The sequence below is a fragment of the Trichomycterus rosablanca genome, chromosome 4, assembly GCF_030014385.1.
Source record: "Trichomycterus rosablanca isolate fTriRos1 chromosome 4, fTriRos1.hap1, whole genome shotgun sequence".
NCBI lineage: Eukaryota > Metazoa > Chordata > Actinopteri > Siluriformes > Trichomycteridae > Trichomycterus > Trichomycterus rosablanca.
In genome coordinates this window covers 32,325,348-32,348,629 of record NC_085991.1, presented here as the reverse complement: position 1 = coordinate 32,348,629, position 23,282 = coordinate 32,325,348, and the positions used below count along the sequence as shown (strand labels likewise).

General features: G+C 39.7%; 1 protein-coding gene across 1 annotated transcript in view; it reads left to right on the top strand.

The window, feature by feature from the left end:
• Positions 1–22,822, top strand: part of exoc6b (exocyst complex component 6B) — a 174,948-nt gene extending 152,126 nt beyond the window's left edge. Inside the window, exons 21-22 of the mRNA XM_062993202.1 lie at positions 18,363–18,475; positions 22,342–22,822. Of these exons, the coding sequence (XP_062849272.1) occupies positions 18,363–18,475; positions 22,342–22,468 (240 nt within the window). The 3' untranslated portion in view covers positions 22,469–22,822. The remainder of the gene's footprint in view (positions 1–18,362; positions 18,476–22,341) is intronic.
• Positions 22,823–23,282: the final 460 nt, after the last annotated feature.

The window sequence follows — 23,282 nt, the reverse complement described above, 5'->3', positions numbered from 1 at the left end:
CGTCTTCCCTAAGTTAATTCATACTCCCCAATGTCAAACTATTATTAATTGCCAGCAATTCCTCAAAACTTGTGTTAAAATCATCCCAAAAATAAGAGTTTAGCAGTGCAGCATTCTTCCCACGTCTGACGCCTCTGCTATGGCTAAGTACTCTACAGCTTTGTTACAGTTCACTAATGAGCAGTTACTCTCACAGTCACTTTTTTACATGAATGGATTGAAATGAATGTTGCTTTGGATTTTCTCTGTATTTACTCATACTGCACTTTCACTCTTTGCCTCAGTGATAACTCTGCCTTGTTTCAATGGACAGGAAGGTCAATGGGAGGCCGTGTTTTCCCCCAAGCTAGTTCATGCACTCTCTGTCAAACATCTATGAATTACTGTCTGCAAGTCTGCTAAACAAGTGTCAAAACAAACCCAACAGCAGCAGACAAGTGTATCACAAGCAACCCTGAAAACCATTACCTTGATTTTCCTCCTGTGGTTGTGGTGGAGCATCTGCAGTACTGTTGTGTCACGTTGTTGACTTTGTTGTTTCTGCCTATGTTATTTTTATGCAGTGTAAAAGTTGTTATATAAATATCTTCTTTCTCCCTCTTCTCTCTCTCCATCTGTCTGTCTGGTCATCCATCCATCCATCCATCCATCAATCCATCCATTCATTAATCCGGTCATCTATCCATCTCTCTCTCTCCTTCTCTTTCTCTTTTTTTCTCTCTCTAGCTTTCTGACTGTCTGTCCATCCATCTTTCTATCCATCCAGTCATCTATTTATCTCTCGTTCTCTCTCTCTCTCTCTCTTTGTCTTTCTCTTTGTCTTTCTCTTTCTCTTTCTCTAGCTTTCTGTCTGTCTGTCTGTCTGTCCATTTATCCATCCAGTCATCTATCCAGCCATCCTCCATCCATCTAGTCATCTATCCATCCATCCATCTAGTCATCTATCCATCCATCTATCCATCCATCCATCTATCCATCCATCCATCCATCTATCCATCCATCCATCCATCTAGTCATCTATCCATCCATCCATCCATCCATCTAGTCATCTATCCATCCATCCATCTAGTCATCTATCCATCCATCCATCCATCCATCCATCTAGTCATCTATCCATCCATCCAGTCATCTATCTATCTATCCATCCATCCATCCATCTAGTCATCTATCCATCCATCCAGTCATCTATCTATCCATCCATCCATCCATCCATCCAGTCATCTATCTATCCATCCATCCATCCATCCATCTAGTCATCTATCCATCCATCCAGTCATCTATCTATCCATCCAGTCATCTATCTATCCATCCATCCATCCATCCAGTCATCTATCTATCCATCCATCCATCCATCCATCTAGTCATCTATCCATCCATCCAGTCATCTATCTATCCATCCATCCATCCATCCAGTCATCTATCTATCCATCCATCCATCCATCCATCTAGTCATCTATCCATCCATCCAGTCATCTATCTATCTATCCATCCATCCATCCATCTAGTCATCTATCCATCCATCCAGTCATCTATCTATCCATCCATCCATCCATCCAGTCATCTATCTATCCATCCATCCATCCATCCATCTAGTCATCTATCCATCCATCTAGTCATCCATCCATCTATCCATCCATCCATCTATCCATCCATCCATCTATCCATCCATCTAGTCATCTATCCATCCATCCAGTCATCTATCCATCCATCCATCCATCCATCTAGTCATCTATCCATCTCTCTCTCACTTGATCTTTTTTCATCCCTCTGTCCGTCTGCTCATTCATCTATTCATCCATCCAGTCATCTATCTATCCATTCATCCATCCATCCATTCATCCATCCAGTCATCTATCTATCTCTCTCTTACTCTCTCTGTCTCTTTCTCTCTCTCTTCATCCTTCTGTCTATCTGTCCATTCATCCAGTAATTTATCCATCTTTCTCTCTATTTCTCTCTCTCTAGCCTTCTGTCTGTCCATCCATCCATCCAGACATCTATCCATCTCTCTCTCTTTCCATCCTTCTGTCCATCCATCCAGACATCTATCCATCTCTCTCTCTTTCCATCCTTCTGTCCATCCATCCATTCATCCAGACATCTATCCATCTCTCTCTCTTTCCATCCTTCTGTCCATCCATCCAGACATCTATCCATCTCTCTCTCTCTTTCCATCCTTCTGTCCATCCATCCATTCATCCAGACGTCTATCCATCTCTCTCTCTTTCCATCCTTCTGTCCATCCATCCATCCAGACATCTATCCATCTCTCTCTCTCCATCCTTCTGTCCATCCATCCAGACATCTATCCATCTCTCTCTCTCCATCCTTCTGTCCATCCATTCATCCAGACATCTATCCATCTCTCTCTCTTTCCATCCTTCTGTCCATCCATCCATCCAGACATCTATCCATCTCTCTCTCTTTCCATCCTTCTGTCCATCCATCCAGACATCTATCCATCTCTCTCTCTTTCCATCCTTCTGTCCATCCATCCAGACATCTATCCAGCTCTCTCTCTTTCCATCCTTCTGTCCATCCATCCAGACATCTATCCATCTCTCTCTCTTTCCATCCTTCTGTCCATCCATCCATCCATCCAGACATCTATCCATCTCTCTCTCTTTCCATCCTTCTGTCCATCCATCCATTCATCCAGACATCTATCCATCTCTCTCTCTTTCCATCCTTCTGTCCATCCATCCAGACATCTATCCATCTCTCTCTCTTTCCATCCTTCTGTCCATCCATCCATCCATCCATCCATTCAGACATCTATCCATCTCTCTCTCTTTCCATCCTTCTGTCCATCCATCCATACATCCAGACATCTCTCCATCTCTCTCTCTTTCCATCCTTCTGTCCATCCAGACATCTATCCATCTCTCTCTCTTTCCATCCTTCTGTCCATCCATCCATCCATCCATCCAGACATCTATCCATCTCTCTCTCTTTCCATCCTTCTGTCCAGACATCCATCCAGACATCTATCCATCTCTCTCTCTCCATCCTTCTGTCCATCCAGCCATTCATCCAGACATCTATCCATTTCTCTCTCTCCATCCTTCTGTCCATCCATTCATCCAGACATCTATCCATCTCTCTCTCTTTCCATCCTTCTGTCCATCCATCCATCCATTCATCCAGACATCTATCCATCTCTCTCTCTCCATCCTTCTGTCCATCCATCCATCCATCCAGACGTCTATCCATCTCTCTCTCTTTCCATCCTTCTGTCCATCCATCCATCCATCCAGACATCTATCCATCTCTCTCTCTTTCCATCCTTCTGTCCATCCAGACATCTATCCATCTCTCTCTCTTTCCATCCTTCTGTCCATCCATCCATCCATTCAGTCATCTATCCATCTCTTTATCTCTCTCTCCCATTTGTCTGTCCATCCATTCATCCAGTCATCTATCTGTCAAATAATAATCAGTTTGTATAGTAGATTACCATTCTGTTTGTGCTGTCATCCAGTGTAAAACAGGCACAGTTTTTGTACAGTATTTGATCATTTTTTATAATAATTATATAGCATGGGATTGAATAGATGTATTTATATACAGCAGCTAGACAAGGTAAATGATGAAATTTTTTTAAATGAACATAGCTTTGTGTAAGTGAAAGTCCAGTATAACTGCTGAAGACTGCTGAAATATCTAGCATGGTGTCTGAATTCTGAACACAGAATTTTTTGAATAGTAAAATTAAAGCAACTTAGGCTTCAAGAAAAAAAACAGAGGCTGAGAACAGAGCCTTAGGAAATACTTAGTGGCACTGGGAATGCATGTCATTGTTGGTAGTTCAATGAAGCTGTTGTCAGTGTTGTTGAGCGGAAGCAGGTATTTTACTGATGAGAATCACCTGAGGGGGTTGTAGGTGTAAAAGAAGAATGTTAGGATTAACTGTACTGAAATCATCCCTGGGATCATGTTTGGAGCAAGGTGTGAAGTACTGGCATCAACAAGCTTATATGGAGAACAGAACAAAACTTGTACATGTTTTCTGGAGTTGCGGAGTCCACCAGTCTCTCTTGTATTTAAATAGGAAAGGGTGAGTTCAAGATGGAACAGAAGGCAAAGAAAATAATGCAATAGAACTTGAATGTGAGACATGCTTTTTTAGTCTTACCTGAGACTACATTTAAGTAGTAAGCCTGAAGCTTTTATCAGAACAGTAAGAGGCCCATTGATCATAATGATCATAAATAATGTCTAATTGCTCTTATTTGTTGCATTAGGTCACGTTTACCTGTTTCATGTTTGTGTCTGATCTGTGTGTAAAATGAAAGCTTGATTTAAAACTTTAGGATTTATTTAGGTTTGTCTGGTTGATCCGTTGGTTGCAGTTCTCTAGTAAGAGTTCTAATAAACAATGTGGTGAAGAAAAAAGTATGGATGATTTTAAAGTCGTGGTTGAATAGCGTGCTTTTAAATAATTTCTATTAAGTGACTGTTTCTTATGCACTGCTTTATTTCTGCTGCTGGCCATTATGTGTAATATAAGGCTGTATAATTTCTTGTGTTAGTCTGTCTCTGTGGCTGTGGGACTGGCTTTTTTTTTAATGGTATTTATTTATTTAATGAAATTATCTTTGCCATGCTGATAACTGTGGCTTGTCGGGGAAAGCACAGGAAAGTGTGTTTGGGGCTGATTCTTCCCCAGACTGAGGCTGTAGCTTGTCAGACAGTGTGGCCCCAGAAAGACTTCTGTTTTCACTTGCGCCTGTTGTAGCCTGCTAGCAAGAAGACCTGATAACACAGGGGTTACCCAAGTAGAGGTTCATTGCAGAGGCACCACTTGCCTAAAACAAAAAGAAAAAGCAGTCACCTTTATCCAAAGCAACTTTACAATTGTGACCAATTGCAGTGCAAGCAATTGAGATTTAATGCCTTGCTCAGGGGTCCAACAGTCACAACTAGGTGGTGGGGTTTGAACCAGGAACCTTTTTATTGGTAGTCCAGTACTTTAAACACTAGAAAGACACGCTACAAACTGCAAATACATCACCATTAGTGCAGGAGCCTCAACCAGACAGCAAAGTTAGCAATTGTATAGCAGTCTCTTAGCATAAACCACCTGCTTTTTGTGCTCACTTCAACTGGTGCAGGTGACAAATTAAATACTCTCTTCTTGTCTAAATGGTTCGTGATCATTTCTTTTGTTTTAAAAGATTCGTTGTTTCAAATGCCTCTGTGAAGAAGGATTCTTGGCCCTGTGGGCTTTCTGTCTAGGTCTGATTAATTCATTCGCTGATTTTAGAGTAATTTTCCTTAATGAATAACCCGGCTAAGGATGTCAAGACTAGTGCTTAGCCACAGTAATATTGGTCAGATTTCCTTCTGTACTGAAATGCTTAGTATCCCTGCTATTGTGTCGCAGTTTTTTATAATTAAATTCGCTGAGTCTGGGATCTCGAATACATCATATCGAATCTCAGCTCTGCCTGCCGACTGAGGCTGAGCAGCCACATGAACAACGATTGGCTTATTGTTCAGATGGGTGGGACTAAGCCAGATGGGGTCTCTCTCTCATGACTGGTGCAATTTCAACCTCTGCTGGCTGATTGGTGGCGCCTGCACAGAGATGAGAAAAGAGTGCTCTTAGGGTGTGTCTTTCCGTACACAACGCTAGGCTGCACTGCACTCGTCAAAGTGCAGGTGATAAGATCCATACGGCATGCTGCCCACGTGTCGGAGGGGGCGTGGGTTAGCTTCGTTCTTCTCAATCAGAGCAGGGATCGGCATTTGGTGGAGAGGAAGCATGATGCAATTGGACGCGCTATAAAGGGAGAAAAAGGGGAGAAAATGCATAAAGAAAAAATATGTATTTAAAAAAAAATTTGCTGAATCACTGTATAATGCAGTCTTCTTTATGTAGATTGTTCTATGTTTTACCTCTGCATTGTTCTTTGGTGCTGACAGGTAACGTGGAGGAATCCTTCATATTCTCTAGTTTGTTCAATCGTGTTCTGTATGTTACATTTTCTATTGATGATAGAATGGTCTTTGGCCATTTTGGGAATCCCCATTGCTAACAGGTGAATAAAAATGAAACCAAGCAATCTTCATATGAACTTTTGTAGTAATCCCAGAGTATTTCCAAAAAATAGGTGTTGTCAGTATTTGCTCTGCTAGGACTGACACTGTCAGGTGTGAGTTAAGTTATTGTGACCTGAAAACATGGGAGCAAACTAACTTACAAAATAGTGTGCACACTTTGTACTAGTTGTTAGAACTACTTAGAAATCTCTCATGGTGAATTATACTTCTGGGTTTAGATGCCAAAAAAGCGCTTTATTTGGCTACCATGGTACCACTTGTGAAAAGGGGTGGAGTTAGAATGATGATTCAGAGGTGTTGTGGCTCTACTGACCCAAAAACTCAAAGTTTGGACATGACTTGAACGCCATAGAAAGTTTTTGTTGTGATTTGAAGGTCGTTTACTGTGAACTAGAGGCCATTACCCAGGAGAAGTGGTCTGAGATTCCTTAGGAATGCTGCCAGAAGCTGGTGTCTGGCTATGCATTACATTTGCAGCTGGTACTAAAGTACTAAAGATGCTTGTCATGAAGGTGTTGAATAATTCTGAGGCTGCAGTAGTTGTGCCCATTCTTACTGCTGCAGTTCTAGCTTGCCTCCTTTGAGTCTTTATCTTATTAGGAATGTAGAGATGACAGACACATTTCTGAAGATGGATAACCCATCGGACTGACATCTCTCTAGCACTACCCTGCCAATACTCAGTGACTGACAGTTTCCATTTTTGGGTGTTTGTGTTAGTGCTGCTTTGAACCTTCTACAAGAAGACAGAAGCTTGAATTGTGTCACATCCTTGATAACCTTACCTGATAACCTTTGACCATTGGAGTGCTGTTATTTTAGCTAAAATGTGACCAGCAACATTGGAATTCACTTTTCCCTCTGTTCTAGGCGCTGATGCTTATCAAGTCCACCCAATCTTCATGCTGATTGATGCTTCTGTGTTCTTCATCTTTTCCTTTTACCTTTTCCTCTTTTCTCTTTCCCCCTTTTTGTGTTGGCAGGGAACCACACATAGATAACTGTGTTAAGTGCTTTCACTTAACACACTCCCCTACTTGGCTAGTTTCTGCTTTTGCTTGGTGGTTACCTCTGTTACCTCTGTAGGTCACTGTTCAGATTAGATTAGATGTTAAGCCCTTGGCCTAAAACAAACAAAAAAATGAAAAATTAGCTACCTGACTGTAATAAGCACAAGTAAACATGGTACCTTTACATTAACAAAATTTAGCAGTCACCTTATCCAAAGCAACTTACAATTGTTACCAATTGCAGTGCAAGCAATTGAGATTTAAGGCCTTGTTTAGTGGTCCAACAGTCACAACTAGGTGGTAGGGTTTAATCCAGCAACCTTCCTATTACTAGTTCAGTACCTTAAACACTAGGAAGACATTCTACAAACTCTGCAAATACCCCACCACTAGTGCAGGAGCCTCAACCAGACAGCAAAGTTTACAATTGAATAGCAGCAATGCAGCCAAGTCGACCCCTTAACCGTAGTTTGGATGCCATGCATCAAACCATGCATTTATGGACCTTCCATTGTGCAGATGTGCACAATCATGCTGTATCAAGAAAAAGCCTTCCTTCAACTGTGCCTACAAATTAGGAAGTGTATAATTTTTTATTCATTTTATTTACCTGTCAGCAATGGTTGTGGCTAAAACACTTGAGCTAGATAATTAGGAGGGGTGTTCATCTACTTCATCTTCTAGCATTTATTACTAGTAAAAACACATTTATAAGGCATTAACGGTATTTTATTCATCATCCTTTGGACGTAGCACAGGCATGTGTTTAAGCTATTTGTAAAAGCTTTAGTCTATACTTACATCCACTCAGTTGCCAGTTTATGCCAATTTGCCAGTTTTTGCTAATGTTTACAGGTATGAATGTGTGTGTTAGAGAGAGAATTGTGTGTGATAAGACTGTCTTTATTGTATTCTTTGTGCACTGTGAGCATCCGTGTAACCAAAGTCAAATTCCTTGTATGTGTGAGCATACTTGGCCTGATTATGATTTGGCATTGGTATGGGGTCTGCCTTTTTGTCTGCTGGGTATAGGTCAGTACTGTAGACAGGCCAGTCCAGCATCCGCACCACTTCTTCCACAGCCATGCATTTGTAAGGTGTGCAGAATGTGGTTTTGCATTATGTTGTTAAAATATGAATGTGATTCCCTAACAAAAGATGCCATCTTGAAGGCAGCATATGTTGTTTTAAAAACTTTTTGGTGTTTATGGTGCCATCACAGAAGTGTAAATTACCTTTGCCAATGGCCCTGAAATAACCCCCATGCCTTGACAGACCCTTGTTGCTGGTAACAGTCTGGACGGTCCTTTTCCTCTTTGGTCTGGAACACATGCCGTCTATTCCTTCCCAAAAAAGACTAGAAATAATAATTTGTCTGACCGCAATATATGTTTTTACTGTGTTATGGTCCATCCCAGTAGCCTCCAAGCCCAGAAAAGTCAACAGCACTTCTGGACATGGATAATATAAAGCTTCCTTTTGGCACAGTAAAGTTTTAACTGGCATTTGTGAATGTGAATTTGTGAATTGTTTGCCAAAGTAATCCCCTTTGCTTTTTATATCTGTTATAGATGAAAAAATGATTCTTGATGGAGTGCAGTCTGAGGCATCATGGAGCTCAGTTGTCTGGTTAAGGTTGTGCTCTTGCCCTGTACGCACTGAAATTCAGCTATGCTTTTTGAATAATTTAATTATGTTGTTTACCGTAGAGAGTGAAATATCTAAATGGGCTGCTGCAGCCTAGTGGTTAAGGTTGCTGGTTCAAGCCTCACTACTGCTAGGTTGCCTCTGTTGGGCCCTTGAGCAAGGCCCTTATCCCTCAATGGCTTAGATTGTATACAGTCACTTTGGATAGAAGTAAATGCTGTAAATGTGTAAATCAACTTTAAGTCAACATTTGGGCAGTTGTAGCCTAGTGGTTAAAGTACTGGTCTAGTAATCAGAAGGTCACTGGTTCAAGCACTACATCTGTCAAGTTGCCACTGTTGGGCCCTTGAGCAAGGCCCTTAACCCTAAGTTGCTTAGACTGTAATGTAATGTAGAAATAGTAATGTAAGTCGCTTTGGATAAAAGCACCTGCTAAATGCCAAAAATGTACATTTCAATAATTTTCTCACACTTTAATATCTTTAAATATTAAAGATAATAATAATTTAAGATATTAACTGTTAATATCTTGTGTCTTTTAAATCACATCACTATTTTATTTACCTGCTTATTAGCCCTGAATTACTTCCGCCCCAACTTTTTGGAACACATTGCTGGAACGCATTGTGTGCTGTTTGGTGCACCTGCACAAGTGGTTAATGGTTTATGGAGGGCGGAGCCTGACTTGCTATACGCGATGTGGCTCTTTGTAAGATTTCACCACTGGCAGGTGAAAAGAAGCAGCCAATGACTACATGCGTGTCATATGGTGCATGTGATAGTCCTTAGCTCTCCCTGAGAGTGGTTCCAGTCATGAATTAGAAACTCCTAGATAGGCAGTGGTGGCCTAGCAGTTAAAGTACTGGACCAGTATGCAGTAGGTCGCTGGTTCAAACCCCACCACTGCCAGGTTGCACTGTTGGGCCCTTGAGCAACGCCCTTAACCCTCAATTGCTTAGACTGTGTACTTTGAATAAAAGCATCTGCTAAATGCCAAAAATGTAAATGTAGTAGATTGTGGGGCAAATAAATAAACAGAGTTGCCAGATCTCAATTTTTTAGACTTTATTTGTTGTTGTCTGGCTTCAGTTTCCACAATCCTTGCTTTTGTGTTATGGTTTGGAGTAGAGATAGAGGTGAAGCCACATGCCTCTCTAGAAGCTGGCTTTCAGGAAAGTTAGAAACCTATTTAAGAGAGGCCTCAATGTACTTTATTTCATTTGATGTTGTGTTTTGATAACAGAAGGCCTAGGTTGTTGTAGATTATTAAACCCCACTGTTTTCTTGTACATACACTGAGCTGTTTTATTTGACCAAGTCAGTCATTCCATATTCCATGAGCATTGGTCTGCAAAGTATGAAACGGACATGGTACAACTGTTGCTTGAAAGTTGATAGGGCGTCACGGTGGCTCAGTGGGTAGGACTGTCACCTCACAGCAAAAAGGTCCCGGGTTTGATTCCCAGGTGGAGCGGTTCGGGTCCTTTCTGTGTGGAGTTTGCATGTTCTCCCCGTGTCTGTGTGGGTTTCCTCCAGAAGCTCCGGTTTCCTCCCACAGTTCGAAGACGTGCAAGTGAGGTGAATTGGAGATACAAAATTGTCCATGACGGTGTTTGATTTGAAAAGCTTGTAAACTGATGAATCTTGTGTAACCAGTAACTACCTGTTCTGTCATTAATGTAACCAAAGTGTGTAAAACATGACGTTAAAATTCTAATAAAATAATTAATTAACTAAATAAATGTTATTGATATTATTGATTTGTGTTTTCTTAGCTTGTACAACAGTCATGTTCATTGCACTCCAGACATTTGCATCATCCAAATGGTTGCCCAGTTGTACTCTAGGCCCATCAAAAAGTTATTTAAGATAAAAATCTTTACTTTTAATACTAATTTGGTAACATGGTCCAGTTTATGGAAGCAACTTATAAGTGAACTTGAGTCAGAATCACTCACAGGCAACCAGAGATTTGGGTGACAATTAAGTGCCAGTGAGCACTCATGATGAGACTGGAGGATGCATTTGCTCTTGCCCCAGTGACTGTTCAAATAAAAGCTGTGGTATCATGTGCTATTGGTTGATTATTTATGAGCCATATACAGGGGTTGGACAATGAAACTGAAACACCTGGTTTTAGACCACAATAATTTATTAGTATGGTGTAGGGCCTCCTTTTGCGGCCAATACAGCGTCAATTAGTCTTGGAAATGACATATACAAGTCCTGCACAGTGGTCAGAGGGATTTTAAGCCATTCTTCTTGCAGGATAGTGGCCAGGTCACTACGTGATGCTGGTGGAGGAAAACGTTTCCTGACTCGCTTCTCCAAAACACCCCAAAGTGGCTCAATAATATTATGATCTGGTGACTGTGCAGGCCATGGGAGATGTTCAACTTCACTTTCATGTTCATCAAACCAATCTTTCACCAGTCTTGCTGTGTGTATTGGTGCATTGTCATCCTGATACACGGCACCGCCTTCAGGATACAATGTTTGAACCATTGGATGCACATGGTCCTCCAGAATGGTTCGGTAGTCCTGGGCAGTGACGCGCCCATCTAGCACAAGTATTGGGCCAAGGGAATGCCATGATATGGCAGCCCAAACCATCACTGATCCACCCCCATGCTTCACTCTGGGCATGCAACAGTCTGGGTGGTACGCTTCTTTGGGGCTTCTCCACACCGTAACTCTCCCGGATGTGGGGAAAACAGTAAAGGTGGACTCATCAGAGAACAATACATGTTTCACATTGTCCACAGCCCAAGATTTGCGCTCCTTGCACCATTGAAACCGACGTTTGGCATCGGCACGAGTGACCAAAGGTTTGGCTATAGCAGCCCGGCCGTGTATATTGACCCTGTGGAGCTCCCGACGGACAGTTCTGGTGGAAACAGGAGAGTCGAGGTGCACATTTAATTCTGCCGTGATTTGGGCAGCCGTGGTTTTATGTTTTTTGGATACAATCCGGGTTAGCACCCGAACATCCCTTTCAGACAGCTTCCTCTTGCGTCCACAGTCAATCCTGTTGGATGTGGTTTGTCCTTCTTGGTGGTATGCTGACATTACCCTGGACACCGTGGCTCTTGATACATCACAAAGACTTGCTGTCTTGGTCACAGATGCGCCAGCAAGACGTGCACCAACAATTTGTCCTCTTTTGAACTCTGGTATGTCACCCATAATGTTGTGTGCATTGCAATATTTTGAGCAAAACTGTGCTCTTACCCTGCTAATTGAACCTTCACACTCTGCTCTTACTGGTGCAATGTGCAATTAATGAAGATTGGCCACCAGACTGGTCCAATTTAGCCATGAAACCTCCCACACTAAAATGACAGGTGTTTCAGTTTTATTGTCCAACCCCTGTAGGTGACCATTGTTACCGAAGCATATGTAGCCATGATGTAACCTTCTCTTTTATTCTCAAAAAAGGTTGGGATTTATATTGTGGGTTGTGCCGCAAATCAAATCTTGTGTTTTCTAAGCGCTGGCAAAAGGGCAACAAGTCTGGGAGAATCAAAACAGAGGGTCAATTTAGCAGCCCCTCTGGACTATTAACAAGATTGGTAATTCCCCCAGCGTTCCAAACAAATAAATACAGCAGTCAGAATAACCATTAGGAGCCCTTATCCAAATGCTCGGTTCACATTTAGCGAGAGGGAGAGTGGATGTGCGTTTGGGGTGAGAAAAGGGGCACGAGGGAAACAAGGTCATCACTTTAGTGTGCAGCGTCATGTTTTTTCCCCCCTCTTTTCTTTCGCTCCATCATTCTTTCTTTTAGAAGAATGAGAGGAAGTGATAATCCAGTGCCTGCCCCCCCCCTCCACCCACCCCCCTCGATTTAGCTCACTGTTTGTTCAGCGAGCGAGGAAAGTGGGCCCGATAACAACGCCACGGGGTCACGGCGAGGTGAGAGAGAGACGTGGAGAGAGACGTGGAGAGATATGGAAGGAAAGTTCATTGCGAGGTGAAGGCGGAGGGAGAGCGGAGTGAAGAGGTGAAATCCAGGTCATGAACGCGTGTGACAAACCAGCCTGCGCTATATGGAATGTTCTCATTTGTGTTTGTGTACATCCCGTGTTACGGATGACAGCAGCACAGCTCGCTGCCTGCTTCTGCTCCGTCCTGAACTCTTCCTCTCTTTTTATCTCGGGGTTACGTGCAAGATGAAAAGGGGGGAAATCTTGAGATTTGCATGTCAAACTTTTCGCTTACCACACTCAGGGGGGTTATATCCTATTTTAGCAGGATATGTTGTTGCGTTTGTGATGCTCTTTGATTAAAGGATCAGCCAGTGGCTTTTTGGTATCTATGCTATGGATTCAAAGAATAGAATAGAATAGATTGCCTTTATTTGTCATATATATACACACACCAATCAGGCATAACATTATGACCACCTTCCTAATATTGTGTTGGTTCCCCTTTTGCTGCCAAAACAGTCTTGCAACTGTGATGCACTGTGTATTCTGACACCTTTCTATCAGAACCAGCATTAACTTCTTTAGAAATTTGAGCCACAGTAGCTCGTCCGTTGGTTCGGACCACACAGGCCAGGCTTCAGTCCCCACGTTCATCAATGAGCCTTGGCCGCCCATGACCCTATCGCCGGTTTACCACTGTTCCTTCCTTGAACCACTTTTGATAGATACTGACTACTGCAGACCGGGAACACCCCACAAGAGCTGAAGTTTTGGAGATGATCTGACCCAGTCATCTAGCCATCACAATTTGGCCCTTGTCAAACTCGCTCAAATCCTTACGCTTGCCCATTTTTCCTGCTTCTAATGAACTTGCTCCCTAATATATCCCACCCACTAACTGGTGCAGTGATGAGATAATCAGTGTTATTTACTTCACCTGTGAGTGGTCATAATATTATGCCTGGTCAGTGTACATGTACAGACGTACAGTACAACGAAATTCTTTTTTCGCATTTCTCAGCTTGTTTTGAAGCTGGGGTCAGATCGCAGGGTCTAGACTACCACTGTCCCTGAATTCTGCTCCATCTCTGTGTGATATCTGTGTGCAGGTGTAAATAAACCTGTATTTAATTCTGTATGCATCCCTATACTGTGTAAAGTAGGAATGCCAACTGTGAAAAAAGTCTGGAATCAGTTTTTTGTTTTATCATTAGAACTAACTTGAATTAACATCAGAATCCAAATATAAATGTCTACGACAGGCAAAAAAGTACTTGGAAACACTAAGCCCCCACTGACTTCAAAGTTTATAGTTTCCTTTTCCTTAGTCCTAGGCTGCATCCGAAACCACATACTTCCATACTGAACAGTAGGTGAAAGCAGTACATGAGAATGGGTAATGTGTCCAAATACATAGTATTCATTAAACAGTATGCGAAAAGTACCGGAGGCACGGTGGCTCAGTGGGTAGCACTGTCACCTCACAGCAAACAGATCCTGAGTTTGATCCCCAGGTGGGGTGGTCCGGGTCCTTTCTGTGTGGAGTTTGCATGTTCTCTCCGTGTCTGTGTGGGTTTCCTCTGGGAGCTTTGGTTTCCTTCCACAATCCAAAGACTTGCAAGTGAGGTGAATTGGAGACACTAATTTGTCCATGACTGTTTGACATTAAACTTGTGAGCTGACGAATCCTGTGTATCGAGTAACTACCGTTTCTGTCATGAATGTAACCAAAGTGTAAAACATGACGTTAAAATCCTAATAAACAAACAAACAGTTCGAAAATCTATCCCATAATTCAGCTGGAGCTGGCATTCATTTTAACTGTTGCAATGTGAAGTCATACATCACTAGACGTAGAATGTCCGATGTTGCATGCATACTACACACTTGCATACTGAAAGAGCTTACTGCTTTACCGGCCGGGCAGTGCACACTGCCTCCAATTTACTACGTACTGTTTAAGTATGCAATTGTGGACGCAGCCCTACTGTATGGGTGTTAAGTCTATTCAAATTTCATTAGTCACAAGAGTAGTTAAGTGAGCATTAATAAGGAACTAGTTTTAGTTTGTTGTTTTAGTTTTAAAATGAAATAACTTCATTGCTGGTTATGCAAAACTACTCTGAAACACAGTAGAGCCGGTGGATTTGTGCTGCTTTATGCATCTGTTTGTTAAGACCTAGAATACCATGAAATGGGTAGTTTCTATGATGTTAAACACCGAAACAATAATAATAAATAAAATCTGATCAGTTCTGTAATAGAAATGCTACTAGGGCTCTTAATTCATTAGGCCATGTTATGCTAAACATGACTATTCCCCCCTGTCTGAACTTGGTGACTTCTGCTATTTCATACACCATAAAAATAGAATCCTTCTTAAAAAATGGTCAGTCAGCTGGTGTGAAGTATCTCTGAAACAGCAAGTGGTGCTCACAGGAGGCTGACAGTGCCACCTGTTAAATGCACCTGCATGGCACACAGGCATCAGAACTGGACATTGGTCCAATGGAAGTAGGTCGTCAGGTTGAACGTCAGGTAGAACATGTGGATGGCTGAGAATGTGTGTCATTTACCAGTAAAAGAAATTAAACTATGATGCCTGGTACATGATGCCACAGGACCCCTTGAGATGTTTTGTGGAGTTAATGCCTCTGCAGGTTTAAGCTGTTTTTACAGCACCTTAGGTGGGTGGTGCTGATGTTTTTGCTCATCTGTGTATATTTGTATAAATAATTAATAAATGGATATAGACAAATTATGAAAATACTAAATTTTGACATTTGACATTTCAGCTTTTACTGCTGTTTGACTTGACAGTTTACTGGTATTTGTATTGAGTACCAACTCTACTGGAGTGTGTGACTGGATGTTTTGAGACTAACCGTGTGAGTGTGTAGGGTAGTGTGGGTTGTTGATATGGTGCTGTATTTAATTTCGCAGGGTCTGTAAAGGTCCCAGCGGGCTGGTAGTTTTCTGGAGCAATCATGGGTCATTATCGGGTCAGACCTGGGTCACGGGTGGACTAAAACATTCCAACTCACCGGGTGAAAAAGTGTAAATGGCTGTTCTCTCTTTAACCTCTCTCCATTCTCTTTTAATCCCCTGCTTTGTCATGTTTCTTTCCCCAGTGCCTCCACAGTAATCTCATTTAAGAGGCCCTGCTCACTTATGTAACTGAGCAAACTGAACCCAGCCACTTGCTTCAGTAAGGGGCGTTGGATTGAACTTGATGTGGTTTTATGAAGAGTTTAATTTCTGTTTCACTCTTAGTTTAGTTTTATTTTTAGCAAGACTGCTGGCCAACATCAGTTTATAACAAGGCATTTGTGAAGTAAGTGGGTAAGACATTTAAGAAGAACCTTAAATAAACAAGTAAAACAACTCATGCAGATGCATATTCTAATATGACTTTAAGGGTTCATTATTGAGGACGGTTGGCAGAAGCTTCGGACAGAAAAAAGATCTTACCTTATGCTCTTTCCTTATGCTTATGTAATCCAGTTAGCTCCAACAATACATTTAAATACATCTAAAAACAGGTGTAAATGTCCATGTGCACTATTATTCAACCCCTAGCCTTAGTAAAACATCCTTTTGCCTTGAAAACCTGTACTAACAAGCAGTGGTGTATAAAGTACCGGAAGGCCATACTTGAGTAAAAGTACAAGTATCTTACCAGAAATTTACTTTGATAGAAGTAAAAGTCACCTTTTAGAATATTACTTGAGTAAAAGTCTAAAAGTATCTGATGTTTAATGTACTTAAGTATCAAAAGTAATTTGATATTAAATGTACTTAAGTATTAAAAGTAGAAGTAAAAGTAAATGCTGTTAGTATAAATGGAAGCGCTCATTTTAAATATAAAGATTGTTCTTTTAAGCCTGTAAACCACCTTAACAATTAACCTGTTTTCTTCCTTTCATCTGAACATGATTTGTGCCAATTCATGATCATAATCAACTGTTGACATCACCTGTTTGAAATCATGACATTATTTAGTTTTTTAACTTATTACTAGCCCTAAATGTTCCTGTTCCAACGTTTTTAGAATGTGAGTCGATGTAAATGTAAGAAACACTGCATCTATTTTATTTGCATTTTCTATACTGTCCAATTTTTTTATTTGGGTAGTATATTTCAATAACAAAAAAAATAATTTTGGCATAATTAATTTAAAGCAAAACTCAGGAGAGTTAAACAAAACGTGTGGCACTTTTATCCCTTTAATGATCTGTTCTACCATTAGTTTAAATCAAAATATTTGAGTAAACTAAGCTGTATTTAAATAATATTCTTTGGGGCCGTATCTACTCACTGAATGGCATATGTTAAACTAAAAAATATTGGTATTCTTACTTTAAGAAAACACCATTTCTAACTTGAAGCCAACAGCTGAAAAATCATTAATAATAAGTTGGATAAGTTGAGTTCTTGTTGAGACGTGCTGCATGTTCCTCAGCACCATGAATCTCTCCTCTGCCGGTCTAATACAGAAGTTATCTGAGGAAATATTTGTCCGTAGGTGAGTTTTTAAAAATAATGGACTTCATGAGTTTTGCAGTCAATGAATTCCAAACAAATGTAATGATTTATGAAACGTTTTATTTGTGGTTCGAATGTAATCGGTAAAAATGGTAGGTAGATATCTGAACAATGTTAATGCTAATAATATAAAAAAACCGCTGATGCATTGTTAACTTACATCAGTGTGTTGGACGGGGAGCTTCTGAAATGTCCATGTTTGCGTGTCTTTGGGTGAACGACGCACTTTAAGAAAACTCAGATAGCTTTTAGAGAACGTTTGCACATGCGCATTAATGTGTTTAACCACCGTCTAACTCACAAGCACAGATTCACCAAACCAGCGTGCAGTACGTCACACATCTCACATCATTTACCTTCATTCTGTAGTAACGAGTAACGAATTTACATACAGCGAATGTAACGGAGTAAAAGTACACAATTTCTTTAGAAAATGTAGTGGAGTAAAAGTGAAAGTTGCCGAAAATTTTTATACTCCAGTAAAGTACAAGTACTTCAAAAAACTACTTAAGTACTGTAACGAAGTATTATTACTTCGTTACTATACACCACTGCTAACAAGTGTCTGACACCTCTCTTCTGCATTCTTTGCCCATTCTTCTGCAAAAGCTTCCAGATCATTGAGGTTTGACGACTTTGTGCTGCAACTAATTACTTTAAATGCCACCAGTTATTTTCAATGGGATTTAAATCTGAAGACTAAGGCCATATCAGGATATTCCAGAACTGATCTTTTAACTAAACTTTGGTGAATTTGCAAGTATGCTTGTGATAATTGTTTTGCTGGAAAATCCAATCTTCAAGGTTTACCACAAAAGGCAGAACATTCTTCTTCAAATGCCTGTATTTGTGAGTTTATGATGCCAGTCACAAGTTGTCAACATCTGTGCATTACATAGAGTCCAGCATAAGCTAATAATCCTTTGACTAAGCTTTGTTTAAACTGAAGTTACAAGCCTTCTTTTTTATTTTTAAATGTAAAACAGCTGCTGTATTTATCATTAGTTTTTACCTCATTTATGTTGCAGCCAGTTTGGACGGCCTTTGGTTACACATATTGTTGAATAATTAAAATAAAATAAAACAATTAAAATAAGTTATAGTGATCTGTTTTTGATAGACACACTTTAACCCTGTCTGCCTTTCTTTCTCTCTGGTATTTCAGCTGTTAGATCTTTTTACTCAATGGGACTGGTCTACGTACCTCGCCGACTATGGACGTCCCACCTGCAAGTACCTGAGGGTTAATCCGCATACTGCTCTTGCCCTTCTGGAAAAGTAAGTCACATACATTTTAGAGCAGCATAAAATCTATTAAATTAATCAGAATTGTTACTACATTGATTGTCTATGCATTTCTAAAAAAACAGACACGTAAGCAAATGAATATAGGCTCTTAAGCACAATAAATGAGAGCAATATTATTTAATCCTAGTAAAACAATTAAATATCAATTAAATAGGATATAAATCACAACATGCAACCATGGCGAGCATTAGTGTAATAACCTTGTCTAGTGCTCTTATTTATAACATGGCGACAAGCCAAATTTAGCTAGTAATAGTATTGGTGTTTCAATTACTGAATTTCAAATACTGATACACCAAATACTGCAATTATATAGTAATGTAATTAAGGACAAGCTACAGTTTTTAGAATACTGTAAAAAGCTAAATTCTCGATTTCTGATCTGATTGTAATATCATAATGCTAAGTACTGGCAGATATGAAGACTAAGCGATACCTGCATTCGCTATGCAGGCCAGTGATGTAAAACCTCAAAGACATAATAGTGCTGTCCTAAATTCTGTCTTCATGTGATCTGTGTCTTGTTACACACATTTGCAGCATAAAATAATGGCAGTGGATAAGATGGGGAAAATAGGTTTAGACTAATTTACTGCCTTTTCCAGTGTGTGGGCCAGTCTCTGTCTCATTAACTTGAGTTGATATCAGACTGGGTGTCTGTGTGGGTTTCCTCCAGGAGCTCTGGTTTCCTCCCACAGTCCAAAGACATGCATGTGAGGTGAATTGGAGATACAAAATTGTTCATAACTGTGTTTGACATTAAACTTGTGAACTGATGAATCTTGTGTAACGAGTAACTATCGTTTTTGTCATGAATATAACCGAAGTGTGTAAAACATGATGTTAAAATCCTAATAAATAAATATCAGACTAGGACATTCCGAGTTTAAACATTTTCATTTTGTATTGTTATTGATGTAATGTATCTGAGCTACAAGCAGCAGCTTATAAAACAAACTTAAAAAATTATATTTTAAAAACAATCATGTTTGGATGATACAGTGTAGTAGATCATAACTTTTGGGTTGTTTAAAATTCACATTATGCATATTTTATTTTGTCATAGTCTAAGAGTGTCTGTATTGGACATTGTAGTACCAGACTTGAGACCTTTTCTGTATCTAACTACATGTTTCTTTCTTACATCATTTGCTACTTTGTGCTTATGAGCAGGATTTCTCGAGCGTGAGTACTCTGCTCTCTGTGTGTGAGGCCTAGCATGTGCTGTTTTGACATGTTGACTCTAATGTACCTGTCTATGTTTGTGTGTATGCATGGTTATGTCTGAAGTGTTTATTGTGCACACCGGTGAGCCAACATTTGTTTTTGCATGTTTACAGAACAAGCCATTGTTCATTTGTAGTGTGTAGTGTAACTTGTTTTTCTATTTAGTACACTCATGATAACTTCCTCTTACTAGTTTTCTTATTTATTCATTATGTGGGAGGGAATATATGAGAATTTACAGCAGGACACAAGCAGAAACATGCAACCCTTTTAAGCCTTACTCATCCTGGCCTTATCCTCTCAGTCCTCAGATTAAGTGAAAGTGATCTAAATTACTATACTGCATGCAGGAACAGTGTGTAGAAGAAGATTTACCCTCCTTAATGTAGTACACTGTACGTCTAAAGAAAAGGTCATTAGCTTGATTACGTTTTTCTTTAAGCTGGGTGTGGGCTTGTCAAAAAGTTAATGGCAGTCCCTTTATCATGATGCCATTCTAATAGCTCTTTAAACACTGACATACTGATGTTGTGTTTTTTTTTTTTACCACAAAACAAAGAAGATTGTAGTCAGCAGCACTTCAATGCCATGGCATTTACTGACTGACATTAAGAATATGTAAAGTTGCAGGAGTTATATACTGGTATACTGGTAATACAAGAAAGAAACCAAGATTTTACAAGTGGTTTTATACACCGACCAGGCCTAACAATATGACCTCTCTCACACTGCTCAACAATCTCAGACACATCATCTGAGGTCCTTCCTCCATATCCCTAATTGGAAACGCAAATGGCTGTCTACACTTTCACACGCTCCCAAAAGCAAACTTCCTATGCTTAGGCCATGGTGATGGTGCCTATTGTTGCAGTGATAAGAGATGGCTATTTGTAATCTTCATGATCGTGTGGACACAGCCGAACTATTGTATCTTTGCTATGATGCTTATCGCATCTAATATCCTTCAGCAAGAAGAGATAAGAGATGTGTGGATATCAGATCAGGCTAATCAGGCAGACTAAATCAGGGTTTGTTATACTAAACAATGCACTGCTTCTTTGGAGGCTACACTTACTGAAATTTAATGAACATATATTAAAACATTAAAAACGTGTGGTTTTATGTGCAATAATGTGTATATTTTTGTTGCATGATGTTTTCCCAGCTTATGAATTCTTTCGCTGTGCTTTATAAAAGAAATCTATTTTAAGTAAACCAGAATGTTAAAATATGACCACAGTACTGTAGAGTTTATTAACTTGATTTCAAGAAAATATGACTTGGCAGAATGAACTGCTGTGGGCTGAATGAGCAGTCACCCATAATGGTTATGATTCCCTAACCAAGACCTTTTTACAGTTGTTAGCCCAATGTTGTGGCAAGTGTGGCCTGTTAAGTGAATTGGACATTTTGAAACATTACTAGTGGTAACATACTCTTTTGATCCAAAACAGCAAAATAAAAATAAAGTTTAATGATATGTACCAGATAATTAATTTTCAAAATTAACATTTAGCAAATTTTAATGGCAAAATGGGATGCACTTTTAAATCTATGAGGTTCAGAACTACAGATGCAGATGCACAGCTGTGCTTTAATTTCAAAAAGCAATAGGATGACCAAGTTGTTGGGGTTCCAATAGGCTGACTAAAGCCATGCACAAGTACCATTTCAACCTTTTTGTGGAACCACTTTGCTGAACTGCTTGTGGTTGCTATTGCTGGTGGTCCAATTAATATGTACCTCCCTGTGGAGCTCTGATTAAAGTTACTCATTAAGATATGAATTTTGCAAGGTTAAAAATAGCCACAAAGTCATTTTGCAATACCAGTCAAATTGTCTAAAACATACCAGCAAATACATTGGAATATTAATATACTAACACAAAAAAAGCAAATATTATTAGTGGCCTTCTATTATGCTTTCATATCACATCACTTAGGTTACTTTTTGTGCAAAGGCAATAATGTAAGCTTGCAATTATTAGTTTTTTATAACAGCTTTATGATCCCTTATAAATATCCATTATACATATCGAGTAATACGTTTTTAATTCATGTTTTGTTGGGTTATTTTGAATAATGCAATCTAAAAATAAAGCATATAATTTATACCTGTTATTCACCTTGTTGCCAGACTTATTTGACTAGAATTTAAAATGAGCAGTGCTGTGGTATAATTAAGGAATTTTAAGTAATATATTTTAAAAAAAAACAGATTAAAAACACACATTTTTTTATTTGTGGGACAGTGCTAGCCTAGTAGGTAGAGCTTTGGGCATCATCAATAGGATGATTGTGGATTCGAATTACGGTCTGTCCAACCGCTGTTGGACCCTTGGGCCTACCCTGTACTCTGACTCCAGTGTAATATGGAGCTAGAATATGAGAAAAAATAATTTCATTTTACTTAATACATATACAGTATATGTGTATATGACAAATACATGCATTCGAATTAATATGAAGCCACAGAAAATTTGATTCAGTCCAATTAAAAACTAGCTCATGTAGTTTTCTGTTGTATTGGATGTTTTGATAGACTTCATGGTAGATCTGAAACTACAACTACGCCCTTTTTCTTATACACAGTCTTGTTTTTCTTTGTAGGATGAAAGACACTAGTCGGAAAAACAACATGTTTGCTCAGTTCCGCAAGAATGAACGGGACAAGCAGAAGCTCATCGACACCGTCATCAAACAGTTAAAGAACCTCATCTCTACCCACCAGTCCTGAGTTTACTGGTTACTTTGTTTGCCGAGTCCACTGTGGAATTCTTGCTTGGTCTCCACGTCTGACAGCACCTACGACGCAAAATACTGTCACACTACTGTGTACAAGAACAAAACAAGAACAGATTCATACAAGATTGTGTGTGGATACAGTGAGTCAAAACAGTGTGCACCTCGCCAACTGGCATGTATCGCTGATTTTACTATACATTGTCCATGCCTTGAGATATCTTCCCATCAACAGTGTCAGCGAAACCTGGAGCTGCTCTCATTATACTCGTCTTCCTACATTACTAAGCACAATTTTTGGTTTACCCAAGTGTTTTTTTTTTTTTTTAACTATGCAGGCTTGATATTCTGATGTGATGTGAATTTTGTAATTAGCTCTCCATAAATTCCTACTGCACATTGTCAACATCTTGAAACATCTAGAGTATTTGTCTATTTTGAACCATGTACTATAGAGGTAAGTAGACTCTTAATCTGCATCCTTACAGTATATAGCCTTAGATTAGAGAAGGAAAAGGCTGTCAAGTCAACACAATCATTGTTTTACATTTACAAACATGGCTAGTTCTGTAAAGACCTTTTAAAAAAGAAACATGTACAAAAGCAAATGCAGAATTATTGCCTTTACCTTGCTTCTCCACAGTGTATCTACTGTTGACATTCACTGTAAATGATTCTGTATGGGCTACCTACCAGAATCTAGATTGTAAGGATGGGCTTATATAATCAGTTTCTATTAGTAATTGACTAGAACACGTAAAGTTGACGAGTTTAACTCGTTCAGAATCACTGGTACTTTTTAGAGCATT